The 13,021-nt window shown below is 34.5% G+C and overlaps 2 protein-coding genes across 2 annotated transcripts; one reads left to right on the plus strand and one right to left on the minus strand.

The window, feature by feature from the left end:
- Positions 1–1,931: 1,931 nt before the first annotated feature.
- On the plus strand, positions 1,932–5,916 carry LOC145635231 (pentatricopeptide repeat-containing protein At4g21705, mitochondrial-like). The gene is made up of 2 exons (XM_081686521.1): positions 1,932–2,390; positions 4,323–5,916. The coding sequence occupies exons 1-2, from the start codon at positions 2,088–2,090 to the stop codon at positions 5,559–5,561; spliced, it is 1,542 nt and encodes a 513-aa protein (XP_081542647.1). The 5' UTR covers positions 1,932–2,087; the 3' UTR covers positions 5,562–5,916.
- Positions 5,917–6,971: 1,055 nt separating this feature from the next.
- LOC145636274 (monothiol glutaredoxin-S17-like) lies at positions 6,972–12,437 on the minus strand. The gene is made up of 3 exons (XM_081687787.1): positions 12,024–12,437; positions 9,033–9,107; positions 6,972–8,597 (listed from the first exon to the last, which is right to left on the minus strand). The coding sequence occupies exons 1-3, from the start codon at positions 12,195–12,197 to the stop codon at positions 7,368–7,370; spliced, it is 1,479 nt and encodes a 492-aa protein (XP_081543913.1). The 5' UTR covers positions 12,198–12,437; the 3' UTR covers positions 6,972–7,367.
- Between the last annotated feature and the right edge of the window lie 584 nt (positions 12,438–13,021).

Raw genomic sequence — 13,021 nt, forward strand, 5'->3', positions numbered from 1 at the left:
GAGTTGAATATCAATTTAATGGTGGAAAATGTCAATCTCTAAGCAATGTCATCAAATTGTGTTTGGTTAGCATTGCAAATCATAAGACTGCATATCTAAAATATGATCTTGCATTGTTGAAATTTGGTTTCTTTGACAAAGGTTTTTTTTTTTATTTGTTATTTAATCATGGTATATAAATATATAATTACATATTTACATAGTGCTAGATTATGCCTTATCTTGAATTTTTAAACTCTCTAACATAGGTCATTGGTACCTATCCACTATTATGTACGGAGTAATTTGTATTATCCTCAAGAGTCAAGATCAGTAAAACTCTCTTGATCTCTTCTCTCTTGTTCGTGGATGTAAATTGTCATTATAAACCACGTAAACTTTGTGTGTTTAAATGTTGTTCCACTTATCTCTTATTTTATTGTCTATTAAGTTTATTTCAATTTTAGATTTTTTTGTAAATTGATGCGTTTTTTAAGTTTTATGTTAAAAACTAGTTAATGTCCAGACTCATCATACATAAATTTATAAGTTTGATCTAAATTAATTAATAAGGTTTAGTGTTGAATAATATAAATAATAATCTATATGATATTTTATTAATATGTTGAACAATAGAGAGGTTATAGATATGAAGAATGTTATACTTCGTATCATCTTTCATCAATATATATAATATATGTCAAATTTAAATAGAGAACATATGGAAAAAAAAAATCAAGTAAATAAACGTTAGTATAGAGTGTTAAGACTAAACAATACTATAGAGTACTATTCAATGTGTTGAGAGAAGGGTGATGACACACGTGACACCAAATCATATCGAAAAAGAAGGGTGACACATAGCGTTAACATGAATGAGTTGTTTCTTAAAAGCATGCAACTAAGGGCATGTTCACATTTACTGAACTGAGTTGAACTGAATTGATGGGAGTTAAGCTGAACTGAACTGAATTGAACTGATTAGAGCTTAAATGAATTTATGAGAGAAGGAAATAGGAGCTGAACTTAACTGAACTGATTGGAGCTGAACTGAACTGAACTGAAATTAAGCTGAAGTAAACATGCCCTAATAAGCTCTCGTTTTCTAGTATTACGCAATAACAATACCACAAAGACTAGACTTCCAAAGTTCCAAGTTTTTAATTTTGGAATAAGCTACTAATTACTTCTTCTGTCCTTTTTTTTTTGGGCCCCATTTGCCTTTTTAGGAACTTTAAGACGCATCTTAAAACGTACGAAATATATACTTCATTTTGATACGCATAAAAATTTGATATTAATAAAATATACAATGAGACGAATCTAATAGGACCCACATGTATTATTAGTAATTGATTAATGAGAATTTAAGGTCAAAAGTTTTTAAAATTTGACTCATTTATCTGTAATGGGACAAAAAAAAATTGGAGACAAAGAGAGTACTAAGTAACAAGAGCTTCAAAGAGTAGCAAACTAGCCACCAAATTTTGGTTGCAATCACTGAATAAAATCAAAGCCTAAAATATTGCAACAAAAAGAAATCTCATTACTTAAGCAATGTCCAAATTTTAGAAATTGTGAGTTGTGAATTTGTGATTTCCAAAAGTTAGCAACATGAGAGAAAGATATAGTTTTAGGATGTCAGTTTGTGTTGTACGTCGATAAACACTTTTTATGTTACTCGAACTTTTCATTTCAACTTATGTATCTGTGTCGAACTCCCGATACTCGAACATAAATATAACACCCAAACACTTCACTTTTAGTTCAAAATTATGGAATTTTTTCACAAAATTTATCGAATATGGATAATGGGATAATCAAATTCAAATAACATAGGCCACTTTTCATAAAATCTAGACTGAGATTGAATCAATCAATCAAAACCAATAATGTATCCACTTCTTTGGGCCAACATTCGGTTTCCTAAAACTAAACACAAGAATTCACTCATTTAGAGCCCATACTTTCTTCTCACAACATTAATCAATCTCAAACCAAAACCCCCCTTTTTCCTTAAACCCTCCTCAAAAACCCTACAAAAATTACCTTCAATTTCTTCATTCATTTCCTAATTTTCCCCAAATTAAACCCCCATTTCAGCAAAAATGAGCTCCAAGCTATTTGTGATCCTAAATCGGTTGACTTATAGGTTAAATCAAGCTCAAATTTCATCAGAAAAAGCCCTAATTTTGAGCTCAAATGTTATCAATGGTGAGAGAAACTACCACACTAATACGAAAACTAGGGAGACATTGTATTCAAAGTTAAGCCCCTTAGGAAGTCCTGGAATCAATGTTCAACCAGAGCTTAATGGTTGGGTTGATAAAGGCAAGAAGATTAGCGTTGCTGAGTTGTTGCGAATCATCCATGATTTTCGCAAGCGCAAGCGATTTACTCAAGCTCTCGAGGTAGATTATAAATGCTGAATTTTGTTGTGATTTTGTTGAATTTGGAAGCTTTTAGATGTTGGGTATGTTTGATAATTAGATTTTGAATTGTTATTTTTTTTTAGAGATGATATTGTGAATTAGAATGTGGAAGAATTTGTTCTTTTTATATTTGAGATCATATATTTACATGATAATTTGTGGGATGTATATGTAATTTGATTCTGGATTTGTGGGTATCTGTAAAAATGGGTACTTGTGAAGATGTATAGAGTAAAAGAGACTTAATTATGAATTTGCAATAATGGGTAAAGGATAAAAGGAGGAAGGTTACAGTAGATGATAACGAGTATAAAACTTTGCCGCGTCCATGAGCATCAGAGCATGATTGTAATACCGGGGTTTGTCGATTTGAAATTGAATTGGAGGTAGTGGCTATGTTAAATGATGAGATGCTACGTTAAATGATTATATACAATTTTCCCTGATAGGAACTTAGAAAGGGAGAACCCGCGACTACATTTGCAGGCTCACAATTTTGTCCCCCGTCCTCAGCTAGTATGCTTTTGAATTCTTGATTTTAACTATATAAGTTAATAAGTAGTTGGCTGGATGCTTTGATTTTAAACAAGGTCTAAAGTTTTATGTTTTGACTTTTGATTGGTGGTAAGCAAACTATCTAGATCAATTGACCTTGTTCGGCTCTAGTAGGCCTTAGAAATTTGTGGAGTTTAACACGAAGTACTAGTGTAATTTGGGGGAAAAAAAAGTCTATAGGTTATTAGTTTAAGATATTCAATTTCTAGAGTTATTTTTGTGCCTGAGTCTTTGTAGAATAAATGAATGTATGCCATTCAATATGATGAAATAATCTATCCAGCCTGGAGTTGGGGTCATGTACATTGTTTTGATTGTTGTCCATACTCAGTGATGTGCTTATTTCTTCCTTAGTTTAATTTTCAAAGCTTCTTTTTCTTTGTATAGAATAATATAGTTGCTTGCATTTGGACCTGCATAATGGATATGTTCCATGCTTTGTGTTTGTTTGAGAGAATTGCCATCTTTAAACCCATGCTTCAAACCCCCAATAAATAGAGGCAAGAAAACTAAGGGAGGTGAGGTTTTTCGCATACCTAAATTTCAGTCATCAAATAAAAGAGAGAGATTCATTCCTGAATTGAAACAAACACATGGTATTCAAAATCATGTTCCATAATCATACTACCTTGTTTTTATTCCCTATTCTAAACTCATAACCACTTGTGAACAAAACACCCTTCAAGTGTTGCAATTGGTGAGACACTGGATTTTCTTGCTGTTCACTTGCTCATTGGACTATAAGTTGCTGAGAGCTTTGTGTATGTGCTTTTAAATTAGCTTATGTTGACAAAGTTGCTTATAAATGTGGTGCTGTGAGTAACGAGAGGAATAAATGCTGAGAATTTTATTCAATTTGGAAACTTATTTCTTACATTTCTTTGCTCTAATAAGGATCGGTATGCACTTTTATTTACTAGTAGTCCTGCTTGTCAGTACTATCTTGCTGTCTTGTTTGATGATTGAGCTGCATGATTTGTTGGCCAAACAATAGGTTTTTGCTTGTAGGAGTTAGGCAGAATGCTTCAAAGTATATCATAAAATGCCTAAGAGCTGAGTGCATAACAAACTACTCCCTCAATCCCTTTTTGTTGCCCAATGAAGACTTGAGGTTTGGCATGCTTTTAATGAAAGTAAAAAGTAGAGAGAATAAAGTTGGTGGGTTGGGGTGGGCTCCAAAGGACAATTAAAGGGGCGCAAAGACGTAAAATTTGCCAAACCTTGATAGAGCAAATATTTGACATCCCTTGAGGGATAATGAGACAGACGGAAAATGATGGAAGGATGAATGTTGAAGTCAACTGGGTTTATGTTTTTTAGCAGGGTTCTAAGCTTATGATTGACCCATTGTTGCAGGTTTCAGAGTGGATGAACGAGAAAGGCGTCTGTAAATTTACACCAGTTGAACATGCGGTGCAGTTAGATCTTATTGGCAGAGTCCGTGGTTTTTTGTCTGCAGAGAGCTATTTCAATAGCTTATCTGAACAAGACCAAACTGATAAGACATATGGCGCTCTTCTTAACTGCTATGTGCGACAGCGACAACTTGACAAGTCCTTGTCACATTTACGGAAGATGAAAGAGATGGGTTTTGCATCAACAGCTCTTACTTATAATGACATTATGTGCCTATACACAAATATAGGGCAATATGAGAAGGTTCCAGAGGTGTTAGTTGAAATGAAGGAAAACAAGGTTTTACCTGATAATTACAGTTACAGACTGTGCATCAATTCATATGGAGCAAAATCTGATATTGAGGCGGTGGCAAATATTTTGAAAGAAGCAGAGACTCAACCTCACATGGCAGTAGACTGGAACACCTATGCGGTTGCTGCTAATTTTTACATTAAAGCAGGGCTCACAGACAAGGCAATTGATGCCCTGAAAAAGGCAGAGGTGAGAGTGGATAAGAAAGACGGCACTGCCTATAATCATCTGATTACTCTCTATGCCAAACTAGAAAAAAAGGATGATATATTGAGGTTGTGGGCACTGGAGAAGAGTGCTTGTAAGAGATGTATCAATAGGGATTATATTAACGTGTTGGAATCTCTTGTGAGGATTAATGCAGTAGAAGCAGCTGAGGAAGTGCTGAAGGAGTGGGAATCATCTGATAATTGTTATGATTTTCGGGTTCGTAATATTGTTACTGTAGCATATTTGGACAAAGGAATGCTTGAGAAAGCAGAGGCTATGCTTGTGTCAGAGAAAGAAAATGGTTCAAGTCCCAACACTTGGGGATTATTAGCAGCAAGGTACCAGGAGAAGGGTGAGATGCATAAAGCAGTCAGCTGCATGAAAGCAGGCTTGTCATTTTATGTAGAGAATAAGGGTTGGAAGCCTAATAGACAAGTTATTTATTATCTTCTTAATTGGATTGGTGATGAAGGCAGTGTTGAAGATGTTGCATCCTTTGTCAAATTGTTGAGAAATGCAGTTCCTGTGAATAGACAGATGTATCATGCTCTAATTAAAGCCCATCTACGACATGGCAAGGATGTGGATGGGATTTTGGAGGAGATGAAGGCTGATCAAATAAAAGAAAATGAAGAGACAAAAAGTATCCTTAGTACGATACCAACAAACACTTGATTACCTTCTACAACTACTGCTATTTTTGGCAGGAAATCTGTAGTTCCGCATGATCACATTGTCCACAGAAGCTCGTATATTTGTTCGGGTTATGCAGCTACTGCATCAAGGATGAGGTGTATTTAACAGCATAAGAAGCATGTAGATGCAGTGACTTGCCCAGTTGCCACAAGCACTTTTCGGGCAAGGAATTACACTAGTGATCACAACTTTTCCAATATTCTTATCTTATGTAGGTCTATACTCTGTACCAAGGAAAACTAGATCACTCTGTAAGACGCAAGACAATTATCCATTTACCTTTTATATTTTCAGGATGTGCCATTAAATCGATCAATAAAAATCAAGTTTGTTACTCTTAGCAGTTTATTCATTTGTATTCAACAAAATCCAAAGTTTGACCATATAAACTTAACTTTATTATTGTTGACACAAGTATAACTTCATTGTATGTTTTTATCTTAAGATTTCTTATTTGGTTTGGAAAAATTTTGAAGGGTGATTTAAACACTCTCAATTTTATTTTCAAATTTTGCTACAAGTATAGGAAAGAAAAAAAAAAAAATAAATAAAAAAAAAAAAATGAACTAGCTGTTATTTACATTGTGCTGCTAAACACATATTGAGTTAACAAATTCTTATGTGAGGGCGTGTGGCATAGCTATATGGTGTGAAGTGTGTACCCATTACAGTTGCCATATATTTATCAGACAAGTAATTGAGTAATGGAAAAAATGGGATTACTTTTTTAATAGTTTTTTTTAAAAATAATAATAATAATAATAATAATTACTTGAATAAACAAATGTTGCTCATATAATGAATTGAGCTTACTTTTATGGACAAAATAAAGCTACCATAACCGATTAAAAAAAAAAAAAAAGGTTACTCATATGAATACAATATTGCTTTTTAAAGGATGTTGCTATATTGTACGAAGTATTATATTATTACGTGGCTAACCACACTGTAAATTGTAGAGTTAATTTTTACTTTCATTTTACAACAAATGCATTGCTAATTGTTGCACTTTCTAGTTGTCATTTTGACCATCAATTTTTTTTTAATAAAATAAAAATTACATTTAGACTAATCCAGCTATATTGTACACGATCTTTACCTGCAACGTTAGGATATTTACACTAGTAATAATAATGTAAATCCTTGGTAAATTCGTCTCAATTTATAGTTTCACAATACCAACATTTATATTTTTAATTATCTATAATTAATTTTAAATATGAAGATTAAAAGTATATATCAACTTAAAGTCAAAACATTACGAGTAAAAACGAGGAAGTTAAATTTAAAGTCAAAACATTACCAGTAAAAAAAAAGGTGCACTCAATGTTAACATAAAGTGGACAAAGTCAAAATTTTGCACCTATGGAGAAAAAAAGGCAGTATTACGAAACAAAAGCAGTGCATGTTTATCCAATCCAACTCGTAAGTAATTATTTTCTCATAAACGATCCAATGTGTGTGATACCATTCTCTCAAAACAGCGAAAACTTTAAGACTAGAAAAGCAGTTGTACATATAACTACTCTAGCCTAATACTCCATGTAATGACAACAAGGGACAGATCTACTCGTACCCTTGAAACTATCACCACCAAACAACTACAAAGAGAGCAACCTCAGACTAAAAAAGCCAAAACATAAACGTCAACTACACCGCGAAACTCTTGAACATGTATGGTGTAGAAAAAATCACATTTGGCCATAAATCAATATGTAAGACTACTGTGCAATCAAGTTGCTGACTGATGTTATTTTCGACATCCTGCAATTCACATCATAGTACCTACTCCGAAAAGATTGATTTAAGCTCGCCATTGTTCTTCATCTCCAAAATGATATCACAACCTCCAATCAGCTCACCTTTGTAGTAAAGTTGGGGATAAGTAGGCCAATTAGAAAAAGTCTTCAGCCCCTGTCTAACTGCATCGTCACTCAGAATATCAAAAGATCCAAATGTCACACCTTCATCTGTCAAGGCATTCACCACTTTGGAGCTGAAACCACATTTAGGAGCATCAGGGGTGCCCTTCATGAAAAGCATAACAGGTGAACTGCTGACCAATTTAGTCAGACGATCATCAAGTGTTTCATGAGGAATAATGACCCCTTTATCAGCCAAAACCCTCCTGAGCTCACCACTTTTCTGCATCTCCAATACAACATCTGACCCACCAATGAGTTCACCCTTAATGTATAGCTGGGGGTAGCTGGACCAATTTGAATGAACCTTGAGACCTTGACGAACTTCGGTATCAGTTAAGACATCAAAACTCTTATATTCCACCTTTTCTTGCTCAAGAATGTCAAGGACTTTTCGGCTGAAACCACACTTTGGTTCTTCTGGTGTACCTTTCATGAAAACCATGACAGGACTCGAGTTGATGAGGCTTACAAGGCGGGAAGTAACAGATGAACTTAAGCCAGTCGATGCTGATACACCCCCCTTTCCACTTCCTGATTCAGATAATTTCTCGTCAACGACATTAGTGGAATCTATCTCGTGATCACTGAAAATGTATTTCAGCTCATCACCCTCATGCATAGAAATGACTATATCACATCCACCAATAAGTTCACCTTTGCAGTACAGCTGAGGATATGTTGGCCAATTGGAGAATTTCTTCAACCCATCTCTAACTTCTTGGTCAGTTAGGATATCAAAGCTTCCAAACTGGAGTTTCTCTTCATTCAAAATATTAACAACTTTCTGGCTGAATCCACATTTTGGCTCTTCTGGGGTTCCTTTCATGAATAGCATAACTGGATGAGAATTAATCAACTGCCGTAGTTTCTTGTTAAGATCATCACTGCGACCAGTCTGATTGCCCACTGGAACTTCCCTATCATATTTAGCAAATTCTTTCACTGTTTCTAGGACAGTGGCTCCAGCAGCCAAACCAAGACTGGCAGGTGCAGCAGGTTCATCAGGATTGACTGATCCAGCAACTTTGGCAACTTTGTTAGCCAAGCTGGATGGATCTGCTCCCTCCAATGTATCGACAGCCTTGCCACCCTAATGAAACAGGAGATAAGATTATCATATTGGACAAACTAATTGCAAAAAATTAACCATCATATTATAATGACCAGAAATTTTGACCAAATATAAGACTGAAAATTTACCATAAAAAAATGGACAAAATTTGCTTCGTATAATTAAAAATCAAAAAATAAAACACCCATCTATGATAAGGTTACAACCCTGCAAAATGCCAAGTTAAGGATACAAGCCTACAAGAGATTTGCAATTGCACAGGTGAGTCTAAGTCTGATTTCCCTCACTCTGCCCTAGGAAGAATCTGCATTACAGGCATTGAGCTAATATAAAGGTGTTATATCACAGTAGTTTAGTGTCAGACATAGGAATCACAATAGAATAGCAAATGATGATAGCTGAAACAGTTATCTATGTTAGATAAAAAAAATTCAAGACAACTTATAAGCTTACCTTAAAAAAGACGAAGTAAGGCACAGCAGAAACAGAAAAAGCCTCAGATATCTCTGGTAGCTCCTCGGCTTCAACCTACAAAGGGGTGTGCATATATCAGCCCTCACGCAAATGTAAAACTAACAAGCCCTCACACAAATGTAAAACTAACAAGCCCTCACACAAATTTAGAAATCATTTCAGTGTCAGAAACAGAATAAGATGAATAAATATCTCATCATGTTTTCCAATGTAAAGGTTCATCACTCACACATCCAAAATATTTTCATATACAAAAGATCATATTTCCTGGAAAAAGAGGGTACTAAAAGAATCATACTTCCTCCATTCTTTTTAATCACTACATTAGTACATTGGGGTTTTCACACTTGCCAATGCACATGATATACCATTACTATCTTAAATTATATTTAGTAAAAATAAAAGGATCTTGCTAACGAGCGCCCCGGAGCGTTAGATAAGGAGTAATTATATTGGTTGAAAGGGTATTAAGTTAGGAATTCATGACAAAATCACGCGTCGTTCGATGTAATTAATGTTAATTTTACTCTAATATTTGCACTTTAATTCTCTTATCTAACACCCCGGGGCGCTCATTAGCTTTTTCCAAAATAAAAAAAAAAAAATTTAAAGTATATATATCAAGCCAATTCTAAAAAGACCCCACTTGAATAGTGTAAAAGACAATCAAAAGTGTGTGTGTAGTGTAAAATGTCAAATGGTGCAATAAAAAAAAACAGAGGAAGTACATAAAAATGAAATATATGGTACTGCAATAATAAAGCATGCTTTTCAGAAGCAAATAGAGGCATACAGCATTACAGCTATCTAGGAGCGGTTTTAAAAGTAGGGGGATAAAAGTGCTTTCTATGAAGAATCATGAAAATCAGCATATTTATAAACAAGCTAAGCATGAGAAAAGAGAAGGAAAAAAAAAAAACTAAAACTGCTTCTTCAAGTGTACATTACGAATGTCAATGGCAATCGATGAAATTAATAGATTTAAAAAAAAAAAAAAATTAAAACCATGGTAATACAAGGGCTGAGCATTATGTCCTCCAGATGCTATCTACTTCACATACCGTGATAATCTTATTAATCATCTATCCAAACTTTTAATTCCCACCATTCAGCTGTTGGAAATAGCTGACTACCCAAAAGCTTTGGGTGAAGAACAAATATGGTCCATCCTGAAATGTACCAACCTGAACCCATAATTCACCACCTCCAACTCAATCCTGCTAAACTGTTTGGCAGGTCTACCCACAAGTCTACAACTGTGTTAGGCGGTGACTACATTCAACTTAAACTAGAAAAATGAGAAGCTGGAGTTGAACATGCAATTTAAGTCTTGAGTCTCCAAGGAAACCAACATAAGATTTCACAAACTTCAAAAATTCAGCCCTTCAAATAGGAGCTTATTGCATATGACTATATAGAGTAAAACCCAGGTCACTTGGAAATGGAGATAAAATCAAGAATAGCTAGCACACTAACGTGAGCCTCCTGTGAAACCTGAAATCCTACAAGCACAACCTACCAGTGGCGGACCTACCCTTGGTCCAGGTAGGTCACGTGACCTAGCAAAAAAAAAATAAAAAAAAATAAAAAAACAAAAAAACAAAAAACACAGACAGTCTACTGGAAGGGGAAAAGAAACAAAACAGAGACCAACTTCAAAATTCACGCACTCACTCTCAAATCTCAATCTCTCTCTTCGCTCTTCGCCGCCGCACCGCCGCTCGCCGGAGTCGCCACCGCACCGCCTCGCCGAGTCGCCGGCTGCTCCATCCGCATACACTCGGCGCTCTTCGACTCTTCTTGCTGCCAGGTAAGTTTGTTTTTAAGTTTTTAAATTTGTAAATTATACCCAAATTGTTGAATTGTTGGGTTGAGTATTTGAATTTGTGATTAATTGAGGTGATTATGTAATTTAATCTAGTCAATTAGGGTGTGTTCTATTGTTTTTTGAAATTGTTGATAATTTATCAATTTAGGGAGTTAGGGTTTCTGATTTTTTAGGAATTGAATTGCTGCTTTTTTTTTTTTTTTTTTTTTTTTTAGGAATTGAAATTGTTTCCTGTAAATTGATAATTTGATATTATAAATTGTTTCCTGTAAATTGATATTATAAATTGACAGTAAAATTGATTAATTGATGATTTCATATTAGAACTTAGAGTTTCTGTTTTTTTTTTTTTGGAATTGATTAGTTTGGATAATTGCATATGTGGATTGTAAATTGAAGCATTTGTGGTTTTTTTTTTTAATATTCTTGCATTAATTATTGATTAGTAGTCGGTGGTGACCTAGCACCCGAAAAATCCTGGATCCGCCACTGCAACCTACTACTCATTCCACTTAAGAACATAAAATCTTTTAACCAAGCTGCGACGAAGAGAGCTAAACATAAACTAGATCAACTCCCAATCCACCAACCCTTCTGTTCAAGTCCATACATCACACGAAAGATCACGAAAGTCCGTAGAATCACACCCTCAAGAAAGATTCAGAATCCCTGAATCCAATACCCCCGCCCCCGCCCCGTACAAGACACCAATCCAATAATTAAATGACACAGATGCTCTCATTGAAAGAACCAAAGGATGTATTATGTATAGCATGACTAATTGAAGTGGGCGACACTATTAAGATCATACAGTTAAAGAAAAGGAAGCCATTAAACTCTATTACCATCAATTCCTAAAATGACAATAATATATTTCAAAATAATCAGATTTTAACATACTGATGCTAAAACAGACAAAGTCATTAAACCCTAATTAGAAACATGAAAATCACCAATTCAAAAACAACACAAAACTACATGATTCAATCAAAAAACCCAATTTGCAGAGTATAATAAATCAACCAAGTAAAGTAAACCCACAAAAAATAAACCACTAAATCAAGTTTTTTTTACACATTTACAACAATACAGCAAAACCCAACATCATATAATCATCAAAAATTAAACATTTTAAAAATTACCCTGAAGAAATGGGCATGAGGAAAATCAGTGGAAAGGTGAGAGAAAACTTGGTACATGTGTTTGGAGGCTTCACACCAAGTCGCCCAGAAATGTAAAATGACAGGATTACCCTCGCTCACCGCCTTATCAACCTCTGCTTTAGACCCCGCATTTTTCACACTTCCACTCGCCATTTTTATGGTTGTATGATCTTCAATCTCTCTCTTTTCGATTAAGATGAGAGAGAATCACAAATTAAATTGATTGATTGATGAGATTTGATTGAATTTTCTGGGAAAATAAACCCAGAAATTTGAAGAGAAAGAGAGAATAATTGTGGGTGTGACTTGATGTGAGTGAGGGTTGTTTGAGAGTCAATGTTAACGCCGAATTCCTGAAGAATCAATCGATCTTTGCCGTTGATTTTCTTTTGGTTTGATGGGCTTTGATGCTCGACTAATGTCACGTATTCAATTCCAGAACCTTCTCTTTTTTGCTAGGACAATTGACAATTCACTTTATCAGTTTAGGCTTTAGGGTTGGGTCATATTTGGGTGATGATTTCGGAGAATTTTAATTCTAACTAGATTAGTCCTGCCCGTGTGATAATACGGGTCAAATTATATCGTATATTTATATTTACACTGTATTAAAATGTGTGTTTAATACGAAGTATAAAATATATGTAGTATGTCACATGACACTTATCACCTGTATCAGAAATATACTATACATCAGTAACATCTTTGTAACATCTTTCCCATATACTATACATCGGAAACATCATTGTAAATCCGTAATACAAGACTAATAAGAAGTGAATTAACATTCTTACCGGTTTTGCTATCTTTTAAGTATGTTTCATATTTAAGTACTACTTGTGTAAAACACTAGATACTTTGTACGAAGTATAATTCATCAATTTGAGAGCGTTTACTTAGGGCCTGTTCTCATACGTTTATTTTCAGTTCAGTTCAACTCAGTTCAGTTCCTAATTTCCTTCTCTTATAAAATATTC

The sequence above is a fragment of the Chenopodium album genome, chromosome 6, assembly GCF_948465745.1.
Source record: "Chenopodium album chromosome 6, dcCheAlbu1.1, whole genome shotgun sequence".
In the NCBI taxonomy this organism is placed as follows: Eukaryota; Viridiplantae; Streptophyta; class Magnoliopsida; order Caryophyllales; family Amaranthaceae; genus Chenopodium; species Chenopodium album.

What these genes read in the sequence shown, in the direction of transcription:
- LOC145635231 (XM_081686521.1), top strand. Translation starts at nt 2,088, where the DNA reads ATGAGCTCCAAGCTATTTGTGATCCTAAATCGGTTGACTTATAGGTTA. An exon ending in GATTTACTCAAGCTCTCGAG is followed by an intron (nt 2,391 to 4,322) that starts GTAGATTATAAA and finishes CCATTGTTGCAG; the next exon opens with GTTTCAGAGTGGATGAACGA.
- LOC145636274 (XM_081687787.1), bottom strand. Translation starts at nt 12,197, where the DNA reads ATGGCGAGTGGAAGTGTGAAAAATGCGGGGTCTAAAGCAGAGGTTGAT. An exon ending in CTCATGCCCATTTCTTCAGG is followed by an intron (nt 9,108 to 12,023) that starts GTAATTTTTAAA and finishes ACCCCTTTGTAG; the next exon opens with GTTGAAGCCGAGGAGCTACC. An exon ending in CTTACTTCGTCTTTTTTAAG is followed by an intron (nt 8,598 to 9,032) that starts GTAAGCTTATAA and finishes CTGTTTCATTAG; the next exon opens with GGTGGCAAGGCTGTCGATAC.